Genomic DNA, 17,268 nt, shown 5'->3' with positions numbered 1-17,268 from the left:
AAAAGGGTTAAGGATCCAACAAAGACACCTGGTCTGATGGGGCCAGCTTCCCTTGCTTTTGTGCAAGGTCCCTGCAATCTGTTAGTTCTCCCCCAAACAGGCTCTGACTTTGCAATCCTCAGATGTCTTAGAACCCCAGGTCCCAAGGAATCATTCCCGTCCCTGCACTCTACAGAGAGGAGCCACAAGCAAGCAGAGAGAGACAGGCCAGCAGATGGGATAGCCAGGGCACTCTCTGCCACACTGCAGGGCTCCCACTCCACAGCCACTGCAGCTCCTCGCTCCTCTGCAGGACACTGTGAGGTGCATGTTAAAAAGGAAGCCCCCAGAGAGGTCAGGGCAGCCCTGGAGAAGCAGCAGGAGGCAGCGGAGTGGCAGTGAAGCTCCAGGGACAGCCAGGGCTCAGTTATAGCAGAAGAAGGGCTGGTGTTCCCTCCTCGGCCCTTTCTGCTGGACCCTTCAAATCCCAACGTAGAGGACCTCTCTACCCAGGAAAGGGGCAATTCAAGGACAACCCAGAAGTCCTGAATCCGAGAAGTTTCTAACCTTCCCTACTGTCTGCCCCCCCCCTCTTGCTTTCCCTTGAGCTCTTGTAAGTTCTCCACCCAGAAGAGCCCTAACGTGTGAAGAACTTACCAGCAAGGCCAGGGACACCCAAAAGACACATGCAAGGTCAATTCTCTGTACCTTTGAACAAGCTGTAGCCTCTTCCTGGAAGACCCTTAACCCTCTTCTGCATTCGACCAACTCCAGCTCCACCAGGATTCAGCTCAGGGGCCATCCTCCCCCGAAGCTGCTCTGAGCAGTCCCCTGGCCACCACCCCAGGTGGGTGAGGTGCCCCCTCTGTGCCCCCACGGTGCCTCGGGCTCTGTGCTATCACAGCCTCATCACTCTATTCTACCTGCTTCCTTGTCAATCCCACCTCGACCCTGTGGGCTCCTCACAAGCAGCGTCTGTGTCTTCGTCTTTATATCCACAACACCCAGGAAAGCTCACTGAATGAATGACTGTGGATTAAACACGTGGAATGTGGGTTTGGGGGATAACTCTAAGTCTGCTGGACTTCCAGACCTTGTAATGACTTTTCCTCCTAAACCCATGGGAGGCCTCAAGAAAGTAAGTCCAGGGTGGGGTGGGGTGGGGGGGTTGGCTGGCTGGCTCAGTAGGAAAAACATGTGACTCTTGATCTCGGGGTCATGAGTTCGAGCCCCATGTTGGGCATAGAGATTATAAAATAAATGAAACTTAAAAAAAAAAAAAAAAGCAAGCCAGGGGTATGAGGGGTATGGGAGAGGGTCCTGAGGCAGAGAAAAGGAAGGTTGAGAGAGAAGATGGTGAGAAGAACCCGATCCCACCTCAGTGAGAAGATGGAGAGGGGACAGTGTGGGATGGATAAGGGCTCCATAAGGAGGAGTCAGAACTCCTCGCCTCACCTGCAGAGACCACACAAGTGGTGAGACAGGATGGAGACAGCATGCCAACTATCACGGGCACAATCCACTCCCTAGAATCCCTGCCCTGGTGTTGTATCTGGGCCTCAGACTTCAGTGTGTCCCCAGCCTAGGAAAACCCACAAGACAGGCTCCCGACTCTTCCACAGCCTTGTGGTGTCCTACTGCAGGCACCCCAGAATGACAAACCCCAGCACAGGCACATTCTGGAAATAACTGACCTTCATATTCAAACAGTATCTGGACCACCCAGATCTGAGCAGAAAAGAGGTCTGGAGAAGGCCTGGGGGCAGGAGAACTGCTTTCCAACTGCTGACCTCTAATCTCAAGGGAAGCAACTGCCAGGGAGTACCACACTGTCCTGTCCACTGCCTACCCTCAACCTCATTCTGCCTCCGAGCTCATGAGACAGAGGCCAGCACAGCTTGTCCAAACAGCAGGTCGAAGGGAGGTCTTCCTGGCAGTGACATATAATGTCAGAATAGAAGGGCCTCTTCATTGTACAAATGGGGAAACCAAGATCCCAAAAGGGGCTCGAGGTGACACAGTGAGGCCAGGCAGAACCTCCCTGCCTCCAGGCCTCCATCATGGGGACAACTGACTCCCATCCAACCCCTTTGATAGCTCCCTGGGTGACAACCTCAATGAGGACTGAGGACCCTGTTCCCCACCCCCACCAAAGCCTCACCTGCAGATAGTGATAAGTCCTGGCTTTGGCCTTGGCCTCTGGACCCAGGAGTCCCTTGCCTGGCCCAGCCCCTGGGTATCCATCCCGGCCCTGGCTGACCATCATGGTGTGCCAGGCACTTCGCTTGACCGATTGTCCATCCAGTGACATGGACATGCCAGTGCAGGCGAGACAGCGGCCTTCCGACCCGCCCGAGCGCCCCTTGAAGCTCAAGTCCCGGTAGGACCCATCTGGAGCCTCCAGGCAGAAGGGACCACCAGGCTCCCCAGGGGGCCGCCCACCCGCTAGGAAGCCGCTATCACTGTCCAAGTTGTCATCAGAGCTCCACCAGCCAGCGGCCTTGGACTGGTGCCGCCCGTCCCCCTTGCGGTCCTTGCTCTTGCTCCTCTTGCCATGCCGGGACTGGTGGTGGTGGTGGTGGTGGTGGTGATGGTGGTGGTGGGAGGTATGGGGGCCTCCAGAGCCCGAGCCGGGGTAGCTGTCTCCTCCAGAGCCACCTCTTCCCTCAGCCTTGGGCCCATTATAGTCCCGCTTCCCTGGGGCCTCCAAAGAGTGGGACTTGGCGAAGAGCTTCTGCACAGAGTGAACCAGGTGCCGGATGCGGCTGGGGCTCTCGCTGCGGGCCTCCGGGGCAGTGCCAGACGCTGGCCCTGACCCGGGCCCGGCCCCTGCTGGACCTCGCTGGTATGGGAGTGTGTGGAAGCCATCTTGTTGAACTGGCAACTGCTTTTCAAACTGGTCCAGGAGTGTAGAAGGCAGGCGGGGGGCACCCTTGCCCTGAGGGTGGCCCACACAGTCTTCACAAGTGTCGAAGGGGCCCTGGCCGGGGTACATCCTGGGGAAGGTGCTGCTCCCCCCCCCAACCCCGGCCCCCCCTGGCCCTCCCTCAGGGCCTACTGATGGCCCTTCACTCAGGCTCAGGGGCCCTTCAGGAGAAAGGTGTCCCAGGCCAGCTCTCGGGGCACAGAAGCGGGGCTCGGTGGAGAAGGCCTCCCCGGAGCCCAGCAGGTACGGGGCCCTGGCAGCTGGGCCCACGTCCATATGCTGCTGGTCGGCAAAGCGGGCTGGGCGGGGATGGCTACCGCGGTCGCCATGGTAACCCCTCATGGCCTCAGCAAGGGTTCTTCATAGTGTTGGGGGCCAGGCCCCAGGAACCTCCTGGGAAAATAAAGAGAAAAAGGATTTGGAATGAACAACAGGCCACTTCACCTAAAACTACCTATTATTAGGTATTCCAGTATCCCTTTAGGTAATGCATATCAATTTATTGTAATTAATTGTACTATCTTTCCACAAATGAGCTTCAAATTCCTTAAAACAGTCATACTAGACAAAGACACAAGGGCACAAAATAATGCCATCATTCGTCAAATGCTGCAAATTTGATAAATACTTATTCACAAGATAAAATACCCTCAGCCAAATGAGTTTCTAAAAATCCTTAGGGTACCCAAAATAAAAGGATACCCAAACAGACTATATATATATATATATATATATATATATATATATATATATATATATATATATATATGAAACCAGTCATTAGGTGAACTAGCTTTCAACAAACTGGCTGTAGGCAAATTGATCCAGAGCCACACCTCTGCCCCAGCCCTACCCATACCCACTGCTTCGAGGAGCCAGGCCTCAGGGTCATGGCCTCCAGCAGCAGCAACCAAAGAGAACGCTGGACCTGCATCTACATACCCACCCCCTCCCCTTCTTTCCACACCCTGTTCCTTCCATCTGGCTGCAGGCTCATTCTCCTCCCTCCCACACCCCCCACCCACCCACTCCAGGGCTGAGACAGGAAGGAATAACCTAAGATGACTGCCTCTTCTTCTTCTGGGTTCCAAGTGTTCCCCAGTGAAATTTCCCCTTTTGCCTTTCACTCCCATTGGCCACCCCCATTCCACTGTAGGGGAGTCACACAGGGAGGAGAAACCATAAAGAGAAAGAACGTTGGTTGTACAAGGCAGCATCTAAATCCTAAACTGGGATTGGAACTCAGGAGTTCCCCCTCCCAGGAACAGTAGGCTGGAAGGGCAGGGAGGTGGTGGAGAGAAAGCGTTGGAACCAGTGCCCCTGGCCCCCATCCCAAGCTTGCCAAGGCTACAGGACAGAGAGGTCAGCTCTCAGCAAGAACTGCCTCCAATCAGGACTCCAGAGCTGCCAGGACAGGAGCTACAGCAGGAGGGGGTGTCAGCAGGAGGGACAGGGACTGAGGAGCTGGCAGACGGCGCCCTCCCTCATCCTAGACCAGGCTCCTGGGCCATCTGCTGACTAGGAGGGGATGACAGCCTCAAAGACTCCAGACAGCATCACCTCCAAGACCCATCCTCCGTTCCTCCCCACCACCACCTCTCCATATCCACTGTTTCAGGTTGCATCCAGAATAACTCAAGTCATTCTGATTTCGGAACCTCAATCTACTCCTCATCTCCCAGGCTCCTACAACTCACCATCCGGGGTTTCCCATCCTTGGTGTCAGGATCCCCACCACCAAACAGAATTCTAACTTCAGAAGGCTCAGGACCACTGGCTCCTGACGGAAAAGAAGAGTAGTGAGCAAAGGAAGAGATTCTCCCAGAGTCCTCAGAGGACCAGCCTCTGGCCTTGACAGTTTCCCTTCCCAACCCCCCCAAACCAGGACTGATTAGATCCCCCATGATGCAGAGCCTTTGGACCCCCGGGAAATGAAGTTGGCTTCATTATGCAAATACATGCAAATGAGCTTACAGGTTGGACTACCTCCAACTGCAGGTGTCTGTGTGATCTGTCCATGGTGCTGAGCCACTGCTTTTTTTTTTTTTTTCCTCCATTGCCCTCAAATATAACTCCATTCCACAAATATTTGTTGAGCAGCTACCATAAGTAAGACTCTAAGTAAGAAGTGTGTAGAGGTGATTTAAGTGTGGTCTCTGTCATTGAGAGGCTTATAGTCTAACAAGGGACCAATCCCACATGACAGGGTTATTTTAGGTCGCTATATTTTTGCACAAGCTGTACCCTCCTCCTAGAATCTCCTTCCATCTACTCCCTTCAACCCTTTCTCTTGGCTAACACTTATCCAGATGAAGCTTCACCGTCCCTTAAAGACTTCCTGTACTCTTATTCTGGGTTATATCTCTCTATTGGGCTTTCATAACACCCTGGGTTCCCCCATGAAAGAAACATAATACTGCATTGAAATTGTCTGTTTCAGTTTCTGTCCTCTCAACTAGAAAGTGGTCTTTTGCAGTGTAGGAACCATATCTATTTATCTCTGAATCTCCAACACCTCACTCAGGGCTTTGTCCAGAGCAGGTGCTTAATAAATTGTTCACCAAGTAGATGAATAAATGACTGGACTAGAAAGGGGTAGCAAAACATTACGCTAGTTCAGATGAAGACAGGAACAGATTTAATAGAGGGAGAGTGAGGAGGCTTCCCAGAGAACGATGTGTTTGGGATGGAGAACAAGATGGCTGTGTGTTCTGAAGACAAAGTGGGGGGGGGGGGGGAGAGAATTCCCAGAGGAGGAAACAGGAGGCACAAAGGCAGAAGAGGTGGGCAAATAAGGAATTCTTAGGGGTGGGCTGTGGGAGTTCCAGCAGACATTTAGGGTTTGGCAAATACTGGGATGAGGTGGGAGAGAGAGAGAGAGAGTCAGGAAGGAAGACAACTCTGAAGTTTGCAGCAGCCGTGACTGGAAGACTAATGATGCCATTATTAGACACAGGGATGTCAGGAAGAAGAGCTAGCTTTGCAGGCATGATTAATAGTAGTGGAAGAGACACAGTCAGACATCAGGAAGAACTTCCTGACCCTGAGGAATGTGAGACAATGGAGACAATGGTGGAGTCTCCTGGAAATCTTCCACAGAGGAGAGGGTGAGACATGCCCAGCCCCTGGCCCACCCTGTGGCCTGGACTGGAAAAGCTGTTGGTTACCTTTCCTGGAGAGAACCTGGGGTGACCTCACAGATATCAACTGCTTGGCTCTAGATAACAATTCTTCTCCACTGCCCTTCTCTGGGGAAGCAGAAGTGACTTCAGACCAAGAGGCCTCACAAGCAGTTGTTGGAAAAGCTCTTGGAAGCATCTCTTTGCTTTGGAAAGAAATTTTGATAGCCTGGTCCTTCATCCACATCATGATCCTCCTCCTCTTGCCCAGACAGGACCCACGTTTGAGACTCACAGCACAAAAGTGAGTCAGACCATCTCATCTGCTTTGTTTGTGGTCACATCAAGGAGTGTCATGCTGAGCTTACCAAGGGTAGATGTTCCCAGGCTCCCCCTACTCTTTGGCCCCGCCTCACACAGGTGCTGCTGTGAAGCCTCTGAACCTCCATCCAGATTATCAAACTTCAGTCCCTTTAGCATCAGTCCATGTTCTCCCAGCTCTAAGTCTCAGGGGAGATGGGCTTCTCTTCAGACAAACTACCCATGTCCTATAGGGTAGCACTGGGTAGTGGAAAAAGTACAAGCTCTGAGACCAGAAGGTGTGTGACACTAGACAAGTGACCAGATGATGCCCACTCATCTATCTCCCAGGATCTTAATATCAAATGATAAAATGTATATGAAACCATTTTATGAACTCTAAAAGATTACACAATGTAATCCCTCATGTGAATGCTTTATTCTGAATTTGCAAAATCCCCAATGTCCAAATACTAAACTATGATCAAATGCAAACTGCTGGGGGAAGGAGATACCCAATTTATGGATTTCCTAAAGAAAAGACATCATTGATGTAGATTGGATTACACAGGCTTCCTCTTATATGGTATGCTTTACCATCACATTCTCCTGCTGTCACCTTATATACTAATCCATAGAGAGGCAAAACAAGCAAGGAGGGGACTAATAATTCCATCTATCACCAAGACCTACGGATTTTGCTTCCTAAAAATAGATCTGCCCACTATTTCCATATCCACCAACAATGGTTGGCTGCCTAGCTAAAACTCACTCTCAACCTCCCTTCCCCCTTCCCAGCACCTGTAACTAGAGGCTACAGGATTCACTTTTGGCTAATGATACATACATAAAACTCTGATGGTTTCTGGAAAATATTCTGCCTTTGTGATAAAAGGAGTGGAGCTTGCTAGTACCATCCTTCCTCCCTTTCTTCTAGGCTTGAATACAACCATGAAGCCTGGAGCTAAGGCAGGCTGTCTTGCCACCACGAGAGAAAGGCCTAGAGAATCCCAGAAATGCTAGTCCTGGAGTCATTGAGCCACGGAACCAACATAAGCCGTCTGCCTTCCTCTGGGCCTAAATGTGGTAAGAAATAAACTCTTCTTTATTTAAACCATCGTTGGCCAGGTTTTCTGTATTTGTAAGTAGAAAGCACCACTAACCAATCCACCTAACTCAGAACACCATCTCCTGCCTGAGCATCTGAAAAATCTCCTAACTGGTCTCCCTGCTTCCTTTCCTACCCAGCTTCCAATCCAAATGGTCACTTGGAAACAGAAATCTGATATTGTCACTTTTCTGCTTAAACCTCTTTATTGGCTTATTGATGTTCTTAAGATAAAACACCATAACCTGTCCAACAAGGCCTGCAGGGTCCAGCCCTTCCTACGTTTCCAACACCCTCTCACAACATGCTCCCCCTTGCTTTCTCTGCTCCAACCAGGCCACTCTTTTTGCAATCCCATGATCCCATCAGGGACCTGTTCCCCCTGTCCAGAAAGCTTTTCCCGCCCACCTCTGCCTTGTTAACTCCTACACACCCTTCAGATCTCAGCCCCGTTGTTGCTTCCTCGGGGCAGCTTTCTCTGGCCTCCCCGACTAGGTCAGATCTCCCTGCTGTTTGCTCTCAAGGCATTAGGCACCTGTATAGCTCTTATATCATTACCATTTTCAATGTGTGTGATTTGGAGATTGTCTGTCTCTCCCACTACACTGTAAGCTCCATGTGAGTGTAGGAATTTCATCCATCTTATTCACCCCCGCCCCCAGAATGATGCTTGGCATATGGCAGGTGTTTGTTGAGTGAATGTGAGCATTTCACTTATGACATCTTATTTAATTTCCACAATTATTCCAAGGGATCGGTACTATCCCCCCCACTTCCATTTCACAGAAAAAGAAACTGAGGCTGGGAGAGGCTAACTGATCTGTCCTGGGTCACAAAGTTGGTGGTAAAACCCAAAGTCAAACTCAGTGTTGCCTCACCCCAACACCTTAGCTTTCCTCCCACCTGTGCTGTCAGCCCAGAGAAGACACCCTTATTAAAAGCCATTCTGAAGTAAACACAGTAATGAAAGTGAGTTTGTCAAAAGAAGAAGAAAACAAACAAAAACCTCACACGTACCCACACACTCCAGAGCAAACCAGAGTGTGGTATATGGTTTAGCCTTTTCCCCAAAGGTGAGTACTGAGTTTGTTCCAAGTCCAAGGTCAGATAAGTACAGAGTAAAGGAAGCTCCCTGAAGCCCTATGACAATTCTAGGTGCTGGTGGTATGTTCCCCATCTTACTGCATGAAGTCACCTCTCTACTATCCCAGGACACAGAGAGTTGCTCAGGTGATGAACCTCTGGGCCCAGGGAAACAGCCACTTTTGCAATTGCCTGTGCTAGCTCGGGAAGTGGAGAGTGGAGGAGTCTGGGAGGGTGCCGTGTATGACAAATTCTCTGATGCAGCTCGAATCTATCTGGGAATGGAAGAACTGGCACACATGCCGTCACCAAGAAATTACCCAATTTAGCACCAACTACACAATCCAGCAATTAGTTTCTTAAACCGGAACTTGCTGCGGGCCGCCAGGCTGGCGGGGTTGTTGTTACAAATCTCACTGGGAAACCAGCTGTGTAATTCGCCAGGAGGTTGTCACTGCCCCAAGCAATTACCTTCCAGAAAAAGAATGGAAAATGGAGGAAGGAAAAGGGCTGCAGAGGAAAGAGTCAGAGTGTTTTCTTTTTCTTTCCCCCAGGGCCCTGCCCAGCCAAATCAGTTGCTTTTCATTTTCTGAGACCCAGGCAACTCACAAACTCCCTGGATCAAAGCAGTTATGGGTGCAGACTCTGTTGTCAGACTTTCTGGGTTCAAGTCCCTTTCCACTTACTCACTTGCTGTGTGTCCTTGGGCAGGTCTTAGCCTCTCATCTGTAAAATGGCAATAATAATAGAACCATCAGAAAGGTAATAGTGATGTGATGGTTAACAAAGTGCAGTCTTTAAAGCCCTTGTACCGTACAGAATACTTAATAAAAGTAGCTCTCATTATCTGTCCTTTCAATTTTTTTTTAACTTCCTCTATTGGTTTACAGTGTGACCTTGGGTGGGTCACTTAATCTCTCCAGGACAACCATATGAGACCAAAGGTATTCTGCTGGGAAAAAAGCAGTTCTTAGTCAAGGCTGTCCACACCTGGGCACCAGGGAGCCAGACGTGTTTGGCAAAAGCCAATGTCTCTGAGGTAGACACAAAGCGATGCCTTGGGCAAAGCAAAGATAAAGATTTCAAAAATCAAATGTTAACCGATTCATGCCTCCCCCCACGAAGCTGTCTGGGAGAGCTACACGCTGGACACAATGGTCCAGATGGCAGCAAAGGGGTACAGTTGCTCTCTTGCTGGGGATCAGCCCTATCAAGTCCCCTCACACTGGAACCTATGAGGTCATCCCCATACCAGTTCCAACACAACAGAGCTTGCCACAAGCAAGGCCTGGAACTCATTTTGCTGCTGTAGTCCTGGGCTTCTGCAAGTTTCAGGCTTTGCCTACCCATCCCCTTTCCCTGTGTCAACTTAAGCAGCATGGCCAGGATTCTGCTTCAGTTTTCCTGTCCGGTCCTCCACCACCCCCTGTCCTAACAGCAGCATATGTGGCGGGGGCTCACTACTGGGGAGCCTTAACACACAGCCAATGACCTGTAGCCCATACTCCTGTGTACATGGGTAGGCGTTCCTCCCCCAGCTGTCTGCCTCTTCCTGCATCCAGTTCTGCCTGAGCCCCCTTGACCATTTCAACACTTGGCTTTGCCCAGCTGCCTTTGGCAGCATCTCTTGTAGCTGGGCTGGTGCCCTTGTCCCTGACCTCTCTCAATCCTACCACCAGCCCTTAGGACCCCAGAGAAAAACTTCCTACACTTACTGCCCCCAGAAAATGGAGAAGGAAGGAGGAACAGAATATTAGGAGGAAGGCTTGGGGTCTTTTTCATTCCCCTTTATTGCTTTATTTAATCAAGTCTTCCTGGGGGGTCAGGGTAGGAATTTTACAGAAAACAGGCTTACTGCCCCAAAACACTCGAGACATTTAGGTAGAGCCAAGTCTAAATCCATCTCCTGACCCATTGGACAGTGCTCAGTCTGTGAATAACCCACACTACCTATAATCTCTTTGAAAATCCCACCTCAGGGGGCTTTGCACTTGATGTTCTCTCTGTTGGAACGCTCTGCCCCAGATATTCCCATGGCTTCCTCTGCCTCATCTTTCAGGTCTCAGCTCAGAGAGGCCTTCCCTGACCACTCACTAACTAAAGTTGAGCCCCATCCCCCAGGTACGCTCTACATCAGCCTGCTTCATTGCCTTCATAGCACTTATTGTTCTTTGAGATTATTTTCTTTATCTGTTACATGTTTATAGTATGTCTCCTGATAGTAGAAAATAAGCTGCAGGACGGCATGGACTTTGTCTGTTTCATGTGCTGCAGTATTCTGGGTGTCTCGAACAATGCCTGACATTAACAGGTGCTCAAAAAAATATCTTCATGGGGGCACCTGGGTGGCTCAGTTGGTTAAGTGTCCAACTCTTGATTTCGGCTCAGGTCATGATCTCACGGTTTGTGAGTTCAAGCCCCACATCGGAGCCCACTGGGCTCTGTGCTGACAGTGCACAGAGCCTGCTTGGGATTCTCTACCCCCCCCCCCACCTGCCTCTCTGCCCCTCCCCCACTCATTCTCTCTCCCTATAAATAAACTAACTCTCTCAAAAAATAAACTAAATATATAGATATACAAATATAGACATATATATCTGTGTATCTGTATGAATGAAAGTCTTCATTTGCTACCCTCATCCACTCTACTCCTGTGCCCAATAGCCCAGAGAAAGGACCTCTACTCCTTTCCATCTAAAAGCTTTAGAGAGCCCCTGAAGGATTTAGTATTAGAAGTCCAGCCTCCAAACCCAGCCCTGCTCACCATACCTATCTAGCCCCTCTCAACTGGGCAGATACAGATGGGTTTTTTTCTAGCTGCATCTGGGTCTCTCCAGATGTGCCCCTTTGCACAGTTCAAGGAAGGCATTTGGGAGAAAGAGGAAGAAAGAGTGGGGAAAATGACTCTCCGCACACTGCAGAAAAGAATGAGACTCTGAGGAGGGAATCTCAGGGCTCAGGGTCCACCACCCACACCAAGTAGGTCTCTTTATTCAGACTCTCTGGGTTCCAGCTCCTCTCCCAGCTGGGGCCATATAGCCAAGAGACACCAGAGCAAAGTTCAGTTTTCCTCCTTCTCCAGGGCTGCCAAAGGCCCTGTGGGACACAATTCAGCCTGGTCTCCACCACCCCCTCCTCCTTCCTAATTGCAGCCATGGCCAACTGCTTTTGGCCTGCTCCTCCCTTCCTGCCAAGTGAACCAATTCTCAGTCTCTTCTGCCTTGTCATGTCCATGTTCCCCCTCCTGAAGATCTCCAGAAGCCTCCTTTGGGAGAAGTCATGCCTGCCCACTGCTGTAAGGCAGGACTCTTAGGACCAGACTCCTAGAGGACCCTGGTCAGAGGCAGCTAGTCAGAGAGACTGTGGGACTTGAGTTAAACTATTTGGGTTCATGTCCCAAGGTCCACCACTTACTAGACATGTGGGCTTAAGGAAGGCCCTTCATCTCTCTTGAGCTCTCTTCACCTCAACTTCCAAATGGGGGCAAAAATAGTTCCTTTCTCATTCCATTGTCACAAGGATTAAGATAATACAGGCAAACTGTCCATCAATCCTATTGATAATGAGGGAGAAACCACTAAAGTGTGTGAGGTCTGGAAGCAGGGTCTCTAAGACCATTCTCAAATGGCCTTGGGCAAAGGCTGTAGCCATACCTGACTCAGGTTTGGATCAGAAATGGGTGCTCTGGAAACTCATTTGTTTCATGTTTCACCCAGGACTTTCTGTTTGCCTGAGCTCCTTTGGAAGACTTCCTACACCTTGAGCATGCTGAAGATAGCAGAGCAGCCCCGGCGGCCAAAGATAGTGGCATTTGAGACTAGAGGCCCTTGATTTGCAGACCCACCAAACCCTGAAGCCAGGGCTGGTGATCTCTCTTCCAACGCCAGGGATCTGAAAGGGAAAGCCCAGTGACCTTGTTGCTGGGTATTGGAAAGACAAGCATCTGCCTCAAACCATTATATTGCAGCCTACCTGCATGATGCTGAAAAACTTGCTTATCTGTCTGAATCCCAATTTGCTCATCTGTAAAATAGGGATAATACCTACCTCCTAAGGTTGTGGCAATGAGTAAACAAGCTGATCTAACCAAGGCAGCTGACACTTATGTCTCCATATAGTGGCTTCTTTTGACTTTAGCACCCCAGCACCTTCTGCTATTTGCAGATGTTTGATAAAATTTGGGCTGCTGCTGCTCTGGCCTTCATGATGCTGCCAGACTTCACCCTGCCAGAGCCACTAGAGAACAACAGGTAGGATCCCAAGCCCATGGCAAGGGTCCACTGGGCAGCAGCTTCTCAGGCAGGCCAGCCCCATGGCCTTTCTTACCATCTGGCCCAGATGTCTGGTCTCTTCATGGAGTCCAGAATTTAGGTCTGCCTCCTGAGTTAGCACACTGTCCTGTAAGCTCTCTGTGTCAGCCTGGACGGGGGCTGCCTGCATCAAGACCTGTCTCCTCCTCTGGGTTTCTCCTACAGGGGAGTCACACACAGGGCCCCCATGAAGGCTGGTTGGTTGGCTGGCTGCCAGAGTTCACATGGTAACACCTCCCACCCCTTACCACTGCCTGATCCTGTCCCAGCCTCCAGTGTACCTTAGCCTCTGCTCTCCTCTCTGGATTTCTAGGCTTAGCAGGAGCCACAACCACAGTGGGAGACAGCATGGGAGAGGAGACAGTACAGACTGTGAGATCCCTCCGTATGGAAGGCCTGGCCTCCCAGCTCTGCCCTCTGAAGAACAGTATCCATTCTTCCAAGAAACCTTACTTACTTACGAGTGCCTTCCCCATCAATCCCAGGACACAGCAGTTGCTATCTCCTCTTAGGCCCCATACTTCAACCCAATAGGGTAAATATTTGTTTGTAGCCTGTGAGCTCCTTGAAAACCAGGATTCATCCGATCTGTTTCTGTATGGACAAGACCTGGCATATAATAGACGCTCAGTAAGTGACTGAGCCATCAAGAAGTAGTACCCCTCAGCTGGGGCACAGGGCATAGAGGAGAGACAGAAGGTGGCAGCAGGGAAATGACTGCCTGCAGCTGGATCAGAACTCCCCAGCAGGCAGAGCTGGACCAGGGTGATGTGGGTTTCCTGAAGAACGGGGCATGTTCCGTCTAGGGAAGCATGTTAGCAGAAGTTGGAGGGCCACTTTGGAGGGATGCTATAGAATGGATTCAAGCACTGAACACATTTCAGACAGACAACCTCTGCTGCCTTTCAACTCTGAAGTCCAAGGTGCAGCTCTGTGAATGCCTACAACGGAGCAGGCATTGTGTCAAGTGCTTTTGATGCATATCTTTATGCAATCCTCTCAAACTCTCCTTTGCAGTGACCATTTTTACTCCCATTTTACAGATGAGGGACTGAGGCTCATTGAAAAATATAAAGAAAATTGCCCAAGGTCACAGGGGTGGAGGAAGAGGAACTGAAATCTGGTCTGAGTCCAGGCCCAACATTCTCAACCATTGGGAGACCAAGCCCAAGCAGGTCAAAAGTAGCATGTCTCTCTGACCAAATGGATTTGATGAGGCCCCCAAGTGGACTCCCAGTGTGTCCTGACTCATCACTCAGCCTCAGAAAACCTCCATCCCTGCTATCCCTCCCTCGCACATGGGCACATGTTGCCAAGGCTGCTTATTCACAGTTTAACATATGTGCTCATCCAGAGTCAGATTACACAGCCATGCATATCATCCAACACAATTCACGTGGCATTTGTCATATATATAGGCATCATCTACATAATGTGCACAAATACACACAAACTTGTTCCCACAAGGGTTCACACATCTGCATTTTTATCCAATGGACATTGATGCTTCTACATAGAGAAGCTGCACAGATGCAAACCTCACATACATGTTCATTCACATGTTTATCCCCAAACAACAAATATACATGTTCATTCCACATCACTCAGGCACCCACATCTGCTCAATGTCGTACACCAAATCCTCCCCCAACAAGAACTTTATCCATTGTTCCCAGATCCAGTACTAGGCCCAGGTGAGCAATGATGCTCCCTCCCTCTGGGGTTGGCCAGGCAGTCCTGAAAGGGGGAGAAGGCTCAGCCTGCCTGTGATGGATGGAATTAATCTATTGAGCTGGAGAAACTAAATAATTAAATCCCTAATCACCCCCCCAAGCCAGCCCAGGCCAATATAGCTGAGGGAGGGAGGGGGCTCTGAGGCCCAGACCAATATCCTAGAGAGGGGGAGGGGCTTGGGAAGAAAGAGATGGACAGAACCCTCCGGGAGTGCTCTCGGGGAGGAGCTCTAGCAGGCCGGCAGACAGACAGACAGACAGACATGGTTCTCAAGGGCCACAGGCTCTCCCTTTCCATGCTTGAGAAGAAAGCCTACCACCATCCATTGATACAGAGTGAGAGGATTGTGCCCCCCCCCCGACCCCTCCCTTCCCCTCCACAGATGCATCCTGGGAGTGCATGTAGATAGCAGACAGACACTCAAACTGCCCAGGACTGTGGCTGCCAATGGGGTCCGCCCAAAGTGGGGCTGATCCTACCATCGGTAGGGGCCTAGCACACCCCTGCCTCATTCAGAGCAGGTCCCTCCACAGCCTGATGCAGATGGCAGGGAAGGACCCCTCCACACAGGTGCACCTGCTTCCCTCAGGAAGTGGGTCCAGCACGTGGCTAAGAGGCTGAGAATGGGGCAGAGGCCTGGGCAGGGGGGCTCACGGAATCAGCCTGGGAGCAGGCCCCAGTCCCATTGGCTGAAAAGTGGGTCATTTTCCTTTTGAAAAATAGTGAGAAAATGGAGAAGTAGGTCGGGCTCTTATCCCCTCAGCCCCAGGCACCATCCCCGACTTGTCGGGTGGGGTGAGGAGAGATCTGCACATGCCAGGGCCCGGCCCCATCTCCCCCAGGACGCTGCCAGGGAGACCCCCAGCACAGGAGGCCAAGGTCATCAGCATTACTCAGGACACCCAAGGGCACGGGCACTCAGAGGCCAGGACTGGAGCTCAAGCCCCACCCTGCCCTGGGGGCCCTGGGGTGAAAGCAGCTAGGGCCAAACCACGGGCAGGGTGGGGGCTCCAGCACATAGGACCCTGAGGAGCCTCCTCCCATCCTCACGTCTGTCGTGATACCTCCTCTCTTCTCCCTTTCCTCTTCGTCCACGTGGGCAGAGTCGTTGCCATGACACCGCGGGCAGGTGGGCGGCTCTGGCGGCAGCTTCGGCCCAACCCCCAAGCTCGGAGCCCAGGTGGGAGGGGAGCGGCGACAGCGCCCCCGCCCCTAGTCCAGATGGAGAGGAGATTGGCAGAAGGCCCCCAGACACCTAGAGCCTGCAGGGGGCTCTAGCCCTGGCCTGGGGGGGGGGGGGGGATGAGGCAACCCGAGCGCGAGCCTGGAGGTCTGGGGGAGCAGCTCAAAGAGGGCTGTAGGCCTTAACCGGCCCTACCCCAGTTCGGGGAGCGGCACGGGGCGGGGCTGGCCCACCACTCCCACTTCTCCCCTTTCTCGCCGGCCCTCCTCCAGGTTTGCCCCACGCCTCGAGTCTCAGTCCCTTCCCGCCGGCCGCCAACCAGCCCCGCCTGAGGTCTAACCTCAGTCCCGCACTCTGCTACACCGGCGCGATTCCCCGTGTCTCTTGGGAGAGAGGAAAACAGCCAAAGTTGAGACTCTCCGAGAGATTCCTCCCCTACCACCCCCACCAACCCCCCCCACCCCGTCCTCTGGAAAACGGGTCCCTTTTCCCTGGATGTCCCCACATACCTGAATTCACATCACAGCCTGGGGGAACCACTCACTCCTGAGCCCATACTCGGCCAAGGCACCCACCCCACCAGGAGAGAGGACCCAGAATGGAGCAGGGAGAGGAAGAGGGGAGGGAAAATGCTGAGGAGGCTGCCCTGCCTCCACCATATCTGACTTCAGGAAGGCTGGCCCAGAGCCCTGAGTCCTTTCCGGGTCTGGGTCCAGACCCGAGGGCCTCTGTCCTAAGTCTCTGTGGCTCTGACCTCCTAAGACCCTTCTCCCTGTCCAGAATGTTGTTCCCTACCCTGTTCCCTAAGGCAGGAGCCCTGTATCACTGACCAAATGGAACCAGAGGGACCCCTACACAGCAGCCCTCTGTAATCTGGCTGGCAGGGGTAGGCCTAGGTGGGGTGGTGGTGACAAGACCCAAAAGGAAGGGAGAATGTCAGCCAGGGTTATCTGGAAGGTGTCCGGCTTGCCATGGGGTGTTCATGACATGCAAACCGCATACACACATAAAGACATTTTTACTTTCTTCCTTAGCCGTCTCCAGCTGAGACAATAGATCTGACTGGCCAAAATACATACGTGTGCATGTGTGTGCACAGGAGTGCATGCGTGCATGTGTTTACACATTGCATCTCCTTTTATCCACCCCTACTTCCACTGTTCTACATCAAAGCGGCCCTCATCCTAAGTTCTCACCAAAGCTACTTCAGCAGGCTCCTAACTGGTCTCCCTACCTCACATCTTGGCCCAACCCCCATCTATTCTCCTCACTGGCTGCCAGTGTGATCTGTCTAAAATGTGTTTATTCAACAAATATGTATTGAATACCTACTCCGAGCCAGGCACTCCTCTGGACACAGTAAATACAGCAGTGAACAAAACAGACAAAGCTCCCATTCTGAAGAAGTTTATATTCTAGTACAGCATGTATTATAGCATGTATATTAGAATGTATAGGGTATATATCCCCTACATACACCTCTGAGCACCACAGCGTCTGATCAGCCCCGGGCTTGGCTCCCTGAC

The 17,268-nt window shown here is 51.4% G+C and overlaps 1 protein-coding gene across 1 annotated transcript in view; it reads right to left on the bottom strand.

The window, feature by feature from the left end:
- DLGAP3 (DLG associated protein 3) overlaps window positions 1-3,285 on the bottom strand; it is a 40,710-nt gene extending 37,425 nt beyond the window's left edge. Inside the window, exon 1 of the mRNA XM_047084310.1 lies at window positions 2,141-3,285. Within this exon, the coding sequence (XP_046940266.1) occupies window positions 2,141-3,247 (1,107 nt within the window). The 5' untranslated portion in view covers window positions 3,248-3,285. The remainder of the gene's footprint in view (window positions 1-2,140) is intronic.
- Between the last annotated feature and the right edge of the window lie 13,983 nt (window positions 3,286-17,268).

This window comes from Lynx rufus, unplaced genomic scaffold (genome assembly GCF_022079265.1).
Source record: "Lynx rufus isolate CCGP_SWC_20201006 ecotype Redwood Valley unplaced genomic scaffold, mLynRuf1.p SCAF_2, whole genome shotgun sequence".
NCBI classification, from domain to species: Eukaryota; Metazoa; Chordata; class Mammalia; order Carnivora; family Felidae; genus Lynx; species Lynx rufus.
The sequence above is the reverse complement of the archived record's forward strand: the minus strand, read 5'-3'. Positions and strand labels throughout refer to the sequence as shown.